The sequence below is a fragment of the Thalassophryne amazonica genome, chromosome 14 (assembly GCF_902500255.1).
Source record: "Thalassophryne amazonica chromosome 14, fThaAma1.1, whole genome shotgun sequence".
Classification (NCBI taxonomy): Eukaryota; Metazoa; Chordata; class Actinopteri; order Batrachoidiformes; family Batrachoididae; genus Thalassophryne; species Thalassophryne amazonica.
Window position 1 is genome coordinate 41,923,500 of NC_047116.1, and position 17,023 is coordinate 41,940,522.

Sequence of the window (17,023 nt, forward strand, 5' to 3'; positions counted from 1 at the left end):
CTGTGACTGGATAGCATGTATCCTTAGCGCTTGGCATCACAGTTTATTGCAACTTGCACCTTTCCCAGAAGCTACTGTCATCTGAGCACTGATATTGATATTGCATGTGCTTATAGACAAAAACAAATGAGACAAAATTCAATTTATCATTCAACTAAACTGCAAATATATTAATTTTTTAACATTTATGAAACACTTCTCTAAACAAGGCCATAGGGTCTCTGACCGTAAAGAGATTCCCTCCTTGGCACAGTGATTTATTTATTTTTGTCTCTTTCTCTAAAATTGTATATAATAATCATTAGATTATTATATACATATATCAACAAAAATAAATTTAAGAAATATTACAATTTGAAAACAAATGCACCCGAACGTGATGACAGCTGCAACTGCTTAATGCTAACTTTTAACATTGAAAATGCCATAGACATGCTAACGCGTTAGCATCGGGATCCGGATTGTGATCCGTATCACCACTAAAATTTAATCACTTGTTCCTCTTGTCATTTCCAACCACTCCACAAAATTTCAACAAAAATAAATTTAAGAAATATTACAATTTGAAAACAAATGCACCCGAACGTGATGACAGCTGCAACTGCTTAATGCTAACTTTTAACATTGAAAATGCCATAGACATGCTAACGCATTAGCATCGGGATCCGGATTGTGATCCGTATCACCACTAAAATTTAATCACTTGTTCCTCTTGTCATTTCCAACCACTCCACAAAATTTCAACAAAATAAATTTAAGAAATATTACAATTTGAAAACAAATGCACCCGAACGTGATGATAGCTGCAACTGCTTAATGCTAACTTTTAACATTGAAAATGCCATAGACATGCTAACGCGTTATCATCGGGATCCGGATCGTGATCCGGATCACCACTAAAATTTAATCACTTGTTCCTCTTGTCATTTCAAACCACTCCACAAAATTTCATCAAAATCCGTTCAAAACCTTTTGAGTTATCCTGCTGACAGACAGACAAACAAACAAACGCGACCGAAAACATAACCTCCTTGGCGGAGGTAATTACACAGACAACTTTAAAATGTCATCAGTTCACTGACTATATGCTGTTGTCAATGAGCTGATTCGGACCTTGGGGTGACTTATGTTGTGATTTGGAGCTGTATAAATAAAAGTGTAAGTATCAAGTGTCTGCCTTGTATTGTTAATGAGTTGTCACTTTGACAAGAATGTGTCCAGACATATAAACATCACACTGTGTTCATCACATTCTGCACATAAAAACACACTGTGAATCTATTTTAAAACAAAGGCATTTATTGCGAAAAATGCACTTGACATGAAAAAACAATCAAATCAACCACGGGCCATCAGTACAAGACTATGTATAATGATCACATGGCAGACAGCACTGAGCGTGGCCAGCGCACAGCATGACTTCAACGGCACAAAAGGCCTATAAATATTCTGCACAATATAGAATTTTTTTAAATATATATATTCGCTCTTAAATTCTGATGCTGTACGGCTGTCATAAACCATTCTGATGCGGTTATCGTGAGCACCCACGGCGCACCAAATGTTTTTGTCCTTTTTAAGAGCTACATACAGAGGCCGCTGTACGCACACAGTCAAACACTCGCATACCCATAGGAAACACAATGGACGACACCTAAAATCCAAGATGGCAGATGAAAGCTCAGGCTTCCAGGGAGGAAAAAAAAAAGAAAAGCGCACTTTGATATAATCAGTGATTCCCAAGGCTTGGACTGTGAATGTACGTCAGGTGGTATTTTCAGAATTCAAAGTGTGCCCCAGCATTCTTAAGTTTGGGAATGGCTGACTGAACGTATTCAATGATGCATTCATGACATAACCACTGTAATGAATAGTAAGCAATCACCATATCATTTTTCAAGTGGCAGATTAAGATTTTTCAACCTAGCCTCTATTTTCGATGTTTTGGAGTGAATCACGGCCGAACCCGTTAATTAATGTAACGGCACAGGACAAGCTTCCAAACACTCAGAGAAAACTGCTTTCTGTTGCCACAAAGCAAGAAGCGGAACAAGAACAAGAAAAATGTCATTAGAGCCAGGTGCGTGCTAGCAAAGAGATGATCCCTATGGAGATAAACGTGTGCATGTTTACCTCACTAAATATCAAACAAAGTTTAGAAAGACAGATAATACAGTCAGCTGCGCCCGTTAGCCTCCGAGCCTCGAGGTGGTGCAGCTGTTCACTGAGTCATTTGCGTTCTGAATCAACACTGCACTGATTAAATTAGTTTTTGTCCTGAGTTGAAAAAAGTAATCCCAAAACATCTGAAAAATGGAGCCTAAGTTGAGAGATGTTGAACTTTGACATAGATTTGACTCAATCCTAAACATGCCTGAGAAACCAGGCTTTGTCGCCAAACCCGGTGTCGCAGACCGAAACATCGGTCCACCCTGCCTTCACTGCGCATGCGTCATCTCTGTGCGTCACTTCCGGTTCACAGATTATCACTTCATTTCTGCTTAAAACTGCACTGCCGTTATCATCTATCTCAGCGACAGATATCTGAAGCTTTTGTACAACAATCATTTCCACATAAATTCAGCATTATTTTATAAAAAAAGATGGAGGACGTGATCAGAGCGCCACAGCAGCCAGAGGAGCTGCTGCTGCTACGTTCACTGCGCCTCCTTCATTTCAAAGCGTCAGTAGCGACTCACCGATTATGACCTTGTTCCTGCTTAAAACTGCCCCGTTTCTGCTGAAAACTGAGTTTAGAATGATTTTAGAGGTTTTAATTTGTCATCTGATGGTTATTAATCACATTATTCCCTTTGATCGCTTTGGGTGTAGAGACTTGCTCTCAGACAAGCTGCCGTGGTCCCAAATGACGCATGCGCAGTGAAGGCAGGGTGTACCAATTTTTAGGGGGGGACCATTTGGTCTGCGGCACCGGAGCTCTAATGCAGTCTTTTCAACCAGGACGCCGAGGACACGGATGAGCTCACCTTACACAGATCAAAAACACAAAAAGCCATGAAAAACTCAGTAAAACTGGCAGTTCATGTTATTTTAGGTAAAGTGACCACTGTGCTGTGGTTTGATTCCTGACAACTAAAGTCTTCACCTGCACACAGAGCATCACAGAAAAAAAAACACCTTCTGAGCAAGCAAGGGCTTGTGCTTGATTTTGTAAACTGGACTCCTCGGTGCCGCGGCAAATACACAAAATGGACCTGTTCTGGGATCTGCTGGTGTTTTTGTGATCGAACCGAGCAGCGCTGGTCGACATGATGATTTTTGTCAACTCTTTGATCTGACTGACAGTTTTGATTTCCAGCACTTACAGATACAAGTTTCGTTAATGCCATCAAATTTATTAATTGTGCAATACCATGCCCCTCCCCCAAATCTACACACTTGTGTAGGAACCAATGGTTGTATGGCCTTAATTTTGGTGTCAAATTATTTGCAAGTTAACGCAGTTTCTAATGGAACTTTATCAGAAATGTAAGAACTCCAAATTCACTCCCGACTCAGAGTGCAAAAATCCAATTTTGGGCTTAAATTACTCAGTGACCCTCAAGTTTCTATTTGTTTTAACTGAACAATTTTCCTCAAAATGACAAGAAAATTGTTGCTCTGACCTTTGCCCCCAATGAAATAAACACACGTCTCTTAGGAACTGCTGAGTCTATAGAGCAGATCTCCGTCTTAAACTGTCCATATTAAATTGCTGCCTCATGTGTCTCCACTCTATGTGCTGTTTTTGACAGTTTTTGTCGTCATTGGTCAGCGTCACTGTTATTAATTGTCAAATGATTTGTTTGTTTATCTTCTTCATTTATAGGGAAAAAACAAATTGCTGCTGCAAATATTAAAATTTTATACATTCTTATTGGCATGAAGCCAGTTGTGGATTATATGAGAGTGATAGATACAGTGAAAAATGCTCAGAGACCTAAAGACGCCTTTTGATCAATTTTTTCCCCTGAAGAGGATGGAAAAAAAAAATTTTTTTTGACCTTTGACTGAGATTAAATGATCCCACCTGTGTCACTGTACTAGCGACTGATCAGTGTAATGGGTCCATTGAAGAACTTATTTAAAAAAATGCAGAAATAATTTGTCAGAAAAACTAAACCCATACAACCAGTCCAAAAATTTACTGAGCGAGGCGACTTGTGATGTAGCACGTTGTGTACTGGAAAAAAAACAAACAAATCACCTGTTTCTGTTAGTAAAACTCTCCTTTTTAGTCTTCTTGTACAATTACACAATCAGCACCACTCTGATTACTCAATAAATATGTAAACAATCAATCCAACTGCATCATACACTGAAAAAGAAACATCAGTCCCACATGTCGGTGTAATACGCGTACATGCAACAAAGGTGCACGTGTGCTTTGATCTTCTGGGGGGAAAAGTCACAATCTCAGTTTACATTGCTGTGAGTTTTTGGTTTCATCTGCTGCGCCAGACACACATAGATTACCCATAATGCCCTGGCAGTAGCCAGAAGATGCAGCTACTTCTTGTGGTGACACACTCTGTGCGTGTGTTCCGTGTTGCTTTTGTTCGCTTCTCTTCACAGTTGTAAGGAATCGAGGTCAGCGGGTTTGGATGCAAAAATCTCATTTAAAAACAGCTTCTTCTTTTAAACATATAAAAATTGTGTGCTTTCAACTTCCATGCCATTAATAGTTTAACTTTTTTTTTTTTTTTAATCATTCAAGAACATTTCGAAAAATTTCAAGTTTACATATTCTCATGTCTCCACTTCTCCTGCTACTTTTCCACATTGGATAATAACAAGAAGTTGTTCAAATTATTGATTTGGACATAAAATAAGAGGAAATGACAGAGGGCGTGGCAAGAAATCAGAGAAACTTACAGCAGTAAGTTTCTCTAATTTCGTGCCTCTTCTATAGTCTTTGTATCTTGTGCACATTTTCTACAGCTCGTGTTCCTGTTTGCTGGTTTCACATCTGAGTTGTTGCACTGAAGTCACATCACCGGAATAACAGGTGGACATAACTGAACATATTCATGATTTACATGAATAGCGATCATTAAAAAAGTTGCACTTTACATAAAAACTTCAAATGAGTGATTTCTTATTAATAGTTTTCCTGTGCAGCGCTCTTTACTTATATTTTTTATATTTTTACTTATATTTCGCCTCGTTGGGACTGGCCAAAAAGAGTGTGTGCTTAATGAATGAACTTCATCTGACTGTTTGACGTTCTATTTTTTTATTACCTCCACCAAGACGTTTGTTTTCACCCGTGTCTGTAAGCAGGATTAATCAAGCACTTTTATATAATGCCTAAACAGATCCTTGTCATTTGATTGGTTGGTTGTATGTCATTTGATACTGATCAATTGTCCCATTTGCCATTGTGTTCCATTTACCGTGCAAATTTGGTTCCATACGTTTTGTATACCACTGCACACGCACTCACACTAGCGGCGACAGTGTTTAGCTTAAAAACAAACATGGCGAGGTTTGTTTTGGTGCCAGACAACGATTTGAATGTGCTTACTGATGCTGCTAATTCTTCTAACACACACACACACACAACAACAACAACAACAAAAAATACAAATCCACTACGCCGTAAGTCATCTGGAGGCATTTGCAGTATTCGCTGGGACATGTCTAGCTAAAGTAGAAACACTGTCGGATGAAGAGCTCAAAAAAATTTCTGTCGTGAGTTTTCAATGGACTGAGAAAGGTAGACGGCAGTTGAGTACACGAAGAAGTCAGTGCACAGCATAAACTATGGACTACATCATCAGGACTGTTTTTGAACTACCTGACTGTTTTTGTAAGTTGACTGAGAACAATTTTGGATTGGATAGCTATTTAAATTTCCTGTTGGACTGTTTGGAACAATAAAATGTAAGTCCCCTTTCTCGTTTATAAATTAATAAAATATCAGGATCTATTTTAGGCATTATATAAAACAAATACTGAATGTTTTTCATTCATACAATGGAAAGAATATGTAATAAGGTGAAAGACGAGATGTTCTATTCAACTTGGTCCATTCTTAGCATTGTACTCCTAAACAATCATTATTTGCATTATATGTATAATGAACTAATTTTCACAAAACTTTGAGGCAACATGGTATACAGGCCAAGAATGAACCCATTAAATTTCGGTGTGACTCCAGATGCAGGGCATTTTTACAGGAGCATGTAAAGGCAGTGCACACAAAGGTATTGTTTTTGGCCATGTGTGTCCATTCTGTCATCTGTGTATGAACAAAATACATTTAAAGAATTTTGATCGGATCAGACTTGGTGGAATGATTGAGGATCAGCTCAGGACAAAGTAATCTGATCCTGAGGAAAAATCACTTAAAAGTCAAAGTCACAGTGAAGACCAAATTTAGGCCCAGTGCTTATATTTAGGGAATAGGGATATTCTGTAGAATTGGTTAACGTGTGCTCACAATTATAATCCAGCAGTTATCCACCAAAATGTTTGAAGAACATATCAACTACCACAACAAATCACAACCTCCTCAGTCTCCAGGAAAATGGTCACATCACTTAAAACTTCTGAGCAAAGCAAATATGTTCTTCAACAATATTAAGACATTAATTAAGCACATTTGTGTCATAGTAAGAAATTAAGTAATACTTTTACAGCCTCATTTTTATGTCTGCCATTTTGTAAGAGGCACAGTTCTTGGCTCCAGTGCTGAATTTGGCTTCACGCTGTATCCAGAAATATTAGTTACAGGGAGGTCAGTAAGTAATGTGGCAAAATTTCATGCTTTTACCATAAAAGTGAACAATTCAGCATTTTTTTTTTGGTTGATAATAGCTGGAATATTACTATTAAATAACAATATGAAGTCATCACCTTTCTATAGGTCATGTGGCCTTTGACCTCAGGTGATTGTGAAAGGTCAAACTCATAGAATGGGTATTTCAAGGAACTGGTTAAAGATCACCTGTGGTTACTGTGAAACACTAATATAAAGTCAAATATCAGCTTTCTCATGCTCACATGACCTTTTAAATTTGGGTGATGTTGAAAGGTTAACATCAAGGTCAAAACATTAAAATAATTTGCACAAATTGTGCCAAACCAGTAAGACTTGGGTATTGTGCTCTCTGAGTGTGCCTTCCAGTTTTTTATTCTTCCATCAAGCTGAGGGTAAGACATTTTTGTCACAAAATAATCCATAAATCTCATTTGATAGATGAGGTCAAACAAACTGGAATATGGGTTAATATGCCTGAAAGGCCTGTTAGCTTTGGCGGAAGGGTGTGCTCTGCTGTCGGTCCTTTGTTGTGCCTAAATTTTCATGATGGCAGGTGAGGAAAATGTCAAGTGTGTCGCAGTCACACACTAAACACTGCTTTCCCGTTGTGTTTTGAAACCAAATTGCATTTTATAGTTTTTTATTATTTCCTATAACTTCATTTGTTGTACTTTAGTGTAATACGGAACTAAAATGAATAATTAATAATTAGTAATTTATTCAAATGGCTTCTGTTCATTTCCAACGAAACACCCTGGAAAATTTTTGTTTGTTTGTTTGTGCTCGGGAATTTTTAGATTACAAATGCTTGAAGGGAAAATAATTGCTCCTACAGTCAGGTTCTTAAATATTTGGACAATGTAATTTTGACTCTGTACACCCCCACTATGGTGCTGAGATGAATTGGTGACAGTGTGCTTGCACTGTAGATTTTTTAGCTGAACACTGGTACGGTCCCAGCATATGACCAAGTGTTGTAGTTTCATTTCTTTTACCTCAACACAGTATAATGTAAAATATATATATATATATATATATATATATATATATATATATATATATATATATATATATATATATATATATATATATATATATATATATATATATATATATATATATATACAGTAGTGTTCAGAATAATAGTAGTGCTATGTGACTAAAAAGATTAATCCAGGTTTTGAGTATATTTCTTATTGTTACATGGGAAACAAGGTACCAGTAGATTCTCACAAATCTAACAAGACCAAGCATTCATGATATGCACACTCTTAAGGCTATGGATCTGAGTTTGTAGCGTCAACAGCAGATGCTACTATTATTGTGAACATGCCCTTTTCTACTATTTTTTTAATAATAGCCCAATTTCATAGCCTTAAGAGTGTGCATATCATGAATGCTTTGTCTTGTTGGATTTGTGAGAATCTACTGAATCTACTGGTACCTTGTTTCCCATGTAACAATAAGAAATATACTCAAAACCTGGATTAATCTTTTTAGTCACATAGCACTACTATTATTCTGAACACTACTGTATATAAAACAAACTCGCAGATGCAGTTGCCAGAATAATTCTGTAAAATATACAGTAAAATGTGTAAATACCTTTACAGAACAACCCGTGGTGCTGACGCCTGTGTGAACTTCTCATCTTCTTTATATTATTATGTTGTTTGTTTTTCTATTTTCTGTTTCTTGAGCTTTTTATAAAACCTGTGTTACAATGGCCTGCGCAGTGGATCACCCCTTTGAGTCTGGTCTGTTCGAGGTTTCTTCCTCAATATCATCAGAGGGAGTTTTTCCTTACCACTGTCGCCTGTGTGCTTGCTCTAGGGGTTGGTAAGGTGTGTGAAGTGCCTTGAGGCAGCTTGTTGTGATTCTCTATAAATAAATGAAAATGAACTGAACCTGCAAATTTTACAGAAAAAAGATGTAATTTATAAAAAAAAACATTACATTTTTAAACCAGTATATCAACAGCAATTTTTTTTTTTTTTTTTGCTAAATTAATAGGATCATGTTTTTAAACTAATCATTTTTGTAGAATTTAAATGCAATTGTTCCTTACTGTGCTCTGAATCCCATTTAATGAGATTTTGATGTGTTGCTGCCAGTTTGTTCAGGGGCAACACAGGAGGTTTGGCACAGGTTCCACATGTTGACCTGCTTTATCTAATGTGACTTTGTATAAGGTGAATGAGACTCATGCAGGCTTGTACCTGGAATATTTTGCTTCAGAAACAAGCACGCTTACTGTTTTTGCCACCATGCTGTCGCACAATAGGAACTACTCTGAAAATATAATGAATTGTATATCACATTGACATATTAACATGTTTTTACTGCATTTGTACAGACTATGTTAACAAAAAAAACAAAAAAAAAATCCACATCTGTGTAGAATTAAGTAGGCTGAATACCGATAGGATGAAATGGATTCTGCAGTTCAGTTACATTTTTAGACTAATTCACACTGTGCGACAGAATGATGGCACAAGCAGATAATGTGCTTGCTTCCTCAACAGAATACCCCTAATTCAAGACTGCACATACCCCATTCTCCTTTTATTCATTTCTTGAAAATGACAACAGTATTATAGTGTACAATTTACAGTATTTTCTGGAAGGGTATTTACATATCTCGACTGTATTTTTAATACAATTTCTCTGGAAACTATAGCTGCTTTTTTCTCCTGTAGAAACAACATATTTCATTTATTTATTTATTTTTTTAACAGTGTACCATGAAACTGTTTTCTTCTCTCTACATTTTGTCAGATAGTCAGTTTGAGCCCTGCTGTAAGATGTGGGAGGACTATTAGATTCATATTTAAATAATAACAATAAAAAAGCTCAATACAATTCTGTAAAATATATAAATATAAACATGATATCAACTTGCTTCATTAATATTTGAGTTTTTTTACACTGGAAATTAAAACTTCTTTTATCAGTTGGTGGAAACGAAAAAAGCTACCTGTAAGACGTCGTCACAGCATGTCTTGTTTGGGACAAAACATTAAGTTCAACGTACAGTAATAACACATCAAAGCAAAAGAGCTGCTACATGCACCGACATGAACATATATTGCCATGAAAAAAAAGGCGAGTGATTTATTTATTTTTTTGTTGTCACAAACTAGACATGCGAATGAAACCTGGAGTGTCGGCTTACACTCTTTTCTCAGCACCTGACGTTAAATTTTCAAAGAAATCCAGTGGTCACGTTTCACTGAAACACAGCGCGATGCTTTTTGTGCTCATGGTTGCTGGTGGATGATGCCAAAGAGGAGAAAATGGGAAGTGGATTTTGTCTTTCTGCGTCTGCGTGTGCACCTTCAGTAGCTGACTTGAACGCCAATGGTGGAGACAAAGACTCTGGCGAAGGGTCGAAGCTGCCCTGCTTCCTGAGTGGCTGGTTGAAGCACCGGCTCGCTTCTCTCTACATGTGACCGAAGCAAGTTTCTGAATGATCAGCTTTGTGCCAGTAGTTGATATCTTCAAATATTATCTCCTGCTTTAATATGTGGAGAAAAAAACCCAAGGTCAGTCCATGTATTGTGTGTCTGTGTATAAAAATAACAAAGCAGAAGTTTGTTTGAATCTGAAACAGAAACTGTTCCTGCCTTCTCCTCCCTGTTCAGAAGCTCTCCACGAAGCTGCTGGGGAAGAGGCCAGTCTGTCCTGTCCTCTGCAGGGTGCCTTTGTACCAGCCGTCGTCTCTCTTTTTGTGGACAAACACCACATCGCCCTCCCTCAGCTCGATCTCCGCCTCGCTCTGTGGAGGGTAGGGCACCACCACACGGTACCTGCCACACACACAGATACGATTACTATAACATATTATATAATGGCTGAGTGGATCTTTGTCATTTGATTGCTGATTTGTATGTCACGTGACATGGATTATTCGCCCCATTTGTGTTGCATTACATTTAGAGTGCAATAGGGTTCCATTTAGCATGCAAATTTGGTTCCGTACGTTTGGTACTATTGCACTCTGTGCACACACACACACACACACACACACACACACACACACACACACACACACACACACACACACACACACACACACACACACACACTGCACTGAGGAAGTACGCAGTCTTTTTTTTTTTTTGGAAGTACACAAAGTTCGTGCACGGCTTCACGGATGACATCATCTGAATTATTTTGGAACTCATATTGATGTCAGAGCAGCAGTGATGCACCAAAGCTGCAGAAATTTCTGACATGATTTTGTGCTGGAGTGAGGATTGTACACAAACTCTTTATTTATTTATTTTTTTGGAAGTACACAAAGTTCGTGGACGGCATCGTCTGAATTATTTTGGCACTCATATTGATGTCAGAGCAGCAGTGATGCACCAAAGCTGCAAAAATTTCTGACATGATTTTGTGCTGGAGTGAGGATCGTACACAAATTCTTTCTTTTTTTCTGAAAGTACACAAAGTCTTTTTCTTTTTTTGGAAGTACACAAAGTCAGTGCAGTGCCGCACCAAAATGTAAGTAGCCTTTTCTGTTGTTTATAATTTAATATCAAATGACAAGGATCTATTTTAGCCAGTATAGAAAACAAATAATGGTTTTTTTTTTCATTCTTTCAATGGAACAAATATTTAATTCGGTGAATATATAATATTAAATATATTTAATTCACCTCATGAAACCATTGAACTCATAAACATTCATTATTTGTATACCAATAGTATCTCCAGAGCTCAGACCGAGCTAGACTACCCATGCAACCACCAAATCATCCAGCAACATGAGTTTTAAAAGTGACCAACTTTCTCTGCATCCTGTATCAGCTCTGAGATTCATTGGTGCTTATTCCTGGATTCAGTAGCATGAAGCAGTTGAGAGTCTACCTGTGTCCCAAAACATCTAATAACAGAACCTAGGTTGCAATTCCATAGACTTTTTTATAGCTCCATACTTCGGTAATTGCCAAGGAGAAGTATATAAATGATTCTACTGGTGGGCTTCTTGTTGCATCAAGCGGTAACAACATGTTTAAAAAATACATGTGACTTCTAGGCTGATGTAAATTACATATGTTTTGTTTTCTCTTCATGATACATTTTTTGACAGATGCAGTGAATACTCCGATGTAACTTATACTCTTGATGCTTTTTCTGGGTTTAAGGTTAAGAGTCAAATTTGAGGAAAACATCCCAAAATGCTGTGTTAATTTCAGAAAACTTCAAATCAGTTAAAACAAATTCTTGTTTTCTGAATTATGTACAGTTGTGCTCAAAAGTTTACATACCCTGGCAGAATTTTTGCTTTTTTGGCCATTTTTCAGAGAATATGAATGACAACACAAAAACTTTTTTTTCACTCATGGTTAGTGGTTTGGTGAAGCCATTTATTGTCAAACAATTGTGTTTCCTCTTTTTAAATCAAAATGACAAGAGAACTACCCAAATGACTCTGATCCAAAGATTACATACCCCTGTTCTTAATACTGTATTGCCCCTTTAACATCGACAGCTTGGAGCCTTTTGTGGTAGTTGTGGACGAGGCTCTCTGATGGTAAAGCTGCCACTGAATATTTCTCGGACTTTATTTACATCAATTACAAAGAAATACAAACAATATGGCACTCTATGGTAAATCTGCATGGAGTAGACAGTTCTCAAAAACTGAGTGACTGTGCAAGAAGGAGAAGAGTGAGGAAAGCCACCAAGACACCCAGACAACCCAGAAGAAGTTATAGGCTTATGTGGCTGTGATTGGAGAAATTATGCACAGTGCAAGCTTTGCATTTTGTATCACCAGTTATCCATCTTCATGATGACGTGGTATAGAAGAGGATTTTCTTAAAAAGAAGACCTGAAAGTTTAGCTACAAATTGCCAAAAGGTACATCTGAGATGCAAGCCTGGATTTGATCTGTTTTGGTGAAAGAAAATCCTTCTCTGCTCTACTCCACTATGAAGCTAAGAGTAGTGATCTTACTGCACATCTTCACATAATTTGATTGTCTATTGAAAATAGCTGGTTTGCTTTTGTCTCTAACTTGCTTCTAACATCCAGCTGACAGCGATCATTGCCTGAAACGGTGAGATTTATACACCAAGCTGACCTGAAATGAACCTTTGTACATTAAATTGACTTTATTGACGAGTCTGACTCCTTTGAAAAGTGACCAAATTACATGTATTTGTATCAAGTTTGGCAATGATTTCATTGACAAAACCCACCCCTAGAGGTTAAATGCCCACATGACTGACCTCGAGATAGATGGTGTGTAATCATTCCATCCAGGAAGATAAACATTCCAAAGAGAATAGATTGTTATGACTTTCACTTATGATTAATGTATACAAATGTCTGTCTACAACTGTATCTGTGTAGGCATGTTCTTGTGTGTTTTTGTGCTGACCTTTCTCTAGACAGGGGTTTGGGTTCAGGCCGGAGGACCATCAGAACATTGCCAGTGCGTGTTGCTGGGGGCGACCTGGGGAAATTAGTATCCAGAGACCCGGATTTCCTGTGCAGTGGCTCAAGTCCAATAGCCCCCGCCATTTCACTTTCAATTGGACAGGAACCAGCCCGCCCCTGTGATACCATTGGACAGGAACCTGAGCGGGGGTGGTGGTGGTGGTGGTGATGGTGCGGATGATGGGCAGGGTCCGTTGCTGAGCCAGCCAAAGAAGGATCATGGGTTGGTGGCGAGGATGGTGGTGAGCGAGGTTTCTTTTTGGCTGCTGCTCCTGACAGGAGCTTTAACAAGCCTCCAGCTTTTCTTTCCTTCTAAGGATGGAGAGATGGAGGGAGGAAGAGAAGGAAGAACAACACAGGAAACACATGACACTCAGCAGCCAGAACCTGAGACAGGGTTTTGTTAAAAAGTTCAACAAACAGGTGCATACAAGAAGAACAATTTCAAAAAGCCTGAGTGGAAGAAAGTTGATCACACAGACCTCAGCAATAAAATGACCTTCTACACACAACTGTAATTTACAGAACACAATACAAACTGTAATTTCTGTTCAATATGATCAGTAGGACATAGCAAAATAGGAACAGGACAAGTGACCTCCCATTTTGGGTCATGTTGGCGTCTTTTAATATGCACAATGATCATAATATAAAATAAAGGCAGACAGGCTGATCAACTTGTTTCTGAATGAGACAAAAATTAAAACTGATGATGTAAAAATGCTGCTGAGTCCTTCTTTTAACCGACTGTGACCAAGGCAAGGTATATTTATCATCATCATAAAGCAGCTATGTGTACCCATGTGCACATGACAGTAAAAACAATACCCTGCTCACCACTTCACCAACGCACAATTGCACACATGACACCAGATGTGAAAAAACACCATAAGAATTTTGCATGTTAATGACTGTAAGCACAAAATGAAATTCAATCAGCCACTTGCAGATATGCACAACATAAAACAAACATTTTACCTGAAAATGTCATTTACTGAATATTTACCAAATTACAAAAATGAATGTGCCTTGAAAATTATGTCTACTCTTTCATGGGAGATGCAAGGTGTCTGGCACAAACCCGGATTCAGCACATCTGCCATGAAAAATGCCTGCCTGCAGAAATAAAGATCTGTTTAATTTTCTTTAGGCAGTGGATGTTGTTGCAGTGGTTTAGAAGATTAGTGAGTGAAAAAACAGAAATGCATAACCACACAGCTCACAAGGAACAAGTCTGAATAAGATTCATGTGTGCTTGCATGGATCACACAACACTGGGTGAATTACAGTGGGGCCAAAAGGTATTTAGTCAGTCCCTGATTGTGGAAATTCTCCTACTTAGGAAGATGAGACAGGTCTGTAATTTTCAACATAGGTACACTTCAACTGTGAGAGACAATATGAGAAAAAAATCCAGGAAATCACATTGTAGGATTTTTAAAGAATTTATTTGTAAATTATGGTGGAAAATAAGTATTTGGTCAATAACAAAAATTCACCTCAATACTTTGCAACATAACCTTTGCTGGCAATGACAGAGGTCAAACGTTTCCTGTAAGTCTTCACCAGGTTTGCACACACTGTGGCTGGTATTTTGGCCCATTCCTCCATGCAGATCTCCTCTAGAGCAGTGATGTTTTGGGGCTGTCGCTGGGCAACACAGACTTTCAACTCCCTCCACAAATTTTCTATGGGATTGAAGTCTGGAGACTGGCTTGGCCACTCCAGGACCTTGAAATGCTTTTTACGGAGCCACTCCTTCGTTGCCCGAGCGGTGTGTTTGGGATCACTGTCATGCTGGAAAACTCAGCCACGTTGCATTTTCAATGCTCTCAGTGATGGAAGGAGGTTTTGGCTTAAAATCTCATGATACATGGCCCCGTTCATTCTTCCCTTAACACAGATCAGTCGTCCTGTCCCCTTTACAGAAGAACAGCCCCAAAGCATGATGTTTCCACTCCCATGCTTCACAGTAGATATGGTGTTCTTGGAATGCAACTCAGTATTCTTCTTCCTCCAAACACGATGAGTTGAGTTTTTACCAAAATGTTCTATTTTGGTTTCATCTGACCACATGATATTCTCCCAATCCTCTTCTGGATCATCCATATGCTCTCTGGCAAACTTCAGACCGGCCTGGACACATACTGGCTTAAGCAGGGGCACATGCCTGGCACTGCAGGATTGGAGTCCCTCTCTGCGTAGTGTGTAGCCTTTGTTACTTTGATCCCAGCTCTCTGCAGGTCATTCATCAGGTCCCTCCGTGTAGTTCTGGGATTTTTGCTCACCATTCTCATGATCATTTTGACCCCACGGGATGACATCTTGCGTGGAGCCCCAGATCGAGGGAGATTATCAATGGTCTTGTATGTCTTCCATTTTCTTACATTGCTCCCACAGTTGATTTATTCACACCAATCTGCTTGACTATTGTAGATTCACTCTTTCCAGCCTGGTGCACATCTACAATTTTCTTCCTGGTGTCCTTCGGCAGCTCTTTGGTCTTGGCCATGGTTGAGTTTGGAGTTTGACTGTTTGAGGCTGTGGATAGGTGTCTTTTATACAGATAACGAGTTCCAGCAGATGCCATTAATACAGGTAACAGGTGGAGGACAGAAGAGCTTCTTAAAGAAGTTGTTACAGGTCTGTGAGAGCCAGAAATCTTGCTTGTTTGTGGGTGACCAAATGCTTATTTTCCACCATAATTTACAAATGAATTCTTTAAAAATCCTATGATGTGATTTTCTGGATTTTTTTTTCTCATTTTGTTTCTCATGATTGAAGTGTATCTATGTTGAAAATTACAGACCTCTCTCATCTTCCTAAGTAGGAGAACTTGTACAATCAGGGGCTGACTAAATACTTTTTGGCCCCACTGTAGCAGTAAGTTTACAAATGTGCTAAATTACAGAAAAGAAATCTAAGGCCTGAAATTGCATTGAGCCTTGATAAATTGTATTGAATATACAAACCTCACCTGTTTGCATGCGTAATTGTGGACTCAGGTGGACACATCAGATTGCATATTCATGAAGGTAAACATGTTAAATGAACAATATGTGCATAAATCAACATGCACATTTTAATTTTTTTTTTTTTGTGACAGCTGCTGTGTTTGTGCACTTTTTTGTACACACGAAGACCCTAATCAATATGTTCAAACAAAGTCCATTTGTCCAAAATCTCTAATAATTAACTTTAGACAGACAGGTTTATTGTGCATGTCCACGAGAGCTTGAAAAGCGGCAAAGAATTAAATTGGTAGGTTCAATCTGCTGCTGTGATACTCGAGTTGTTATTTGTGACTCAATATTATGCATCGACACTGAGAGCTCTCCTTTTGAGGACAGTCTGCAAATGCAGGTAAAACTGATCGTTTGAGAACAAGATGCACCGCAATGCTGTTCATTTCAGTGATATAAAAAGACATATTTATAATGTGCTGACAAAATACATACTAACATATATTCATGCTAACATAAATCAATAACACTAATGCTAACCATTAGCATCACACTAACATGCTAATGAGTTAGCAAGTGTCCACAGACAGTCACACAGAAACCACCATAGTGGATTTGGCGGGGTGCACGCTGGGATCGTCTGGGGACAAACAAAGCATCATCCCCCTACTCAAACGTGTTACAGACTCTATGATCCTCGGGTGTGGTCTAGTAATTAAGTCATAAAGCCCCTCTGACTCTAATCATCGTACTCATTTGTCATGCCAGCATGTGCCTGAGCCTTGGAGTGAAATGGGTGGTTCTGATTAATATATGTTTTTTTTAATTTTGTTCTAATTTT

General features: G+C 38.3%; 1 protein-coding gene across 1 annotated transcript in view; it reads right to left on the reverse strand.

Moving 5' to 3' along the window:
- Window positions 1-9,136: 9,136 nt before the first annotated feature.
- LOC117524172 (E3 ubiquitin-protein ligase SH3RF3-like) overlaps window positions 9,137-17,023 on the reverse strand; it is a 377,095-nt gene continuing 369,208 nt past the window's right edge. Inside the window, 2 exon segments of the mRNA XM_034185923.1 lie at window positions 9,137-10,575; window positions 13,161-13,531. Of these exon segments, the coding sequence (XP_034041814.1) occupies window positions 10,407-10,575; window positions 13,161-13,531 (540 nt within the window). The 3' untranslated portion in view covers window positions 9,137-10,406.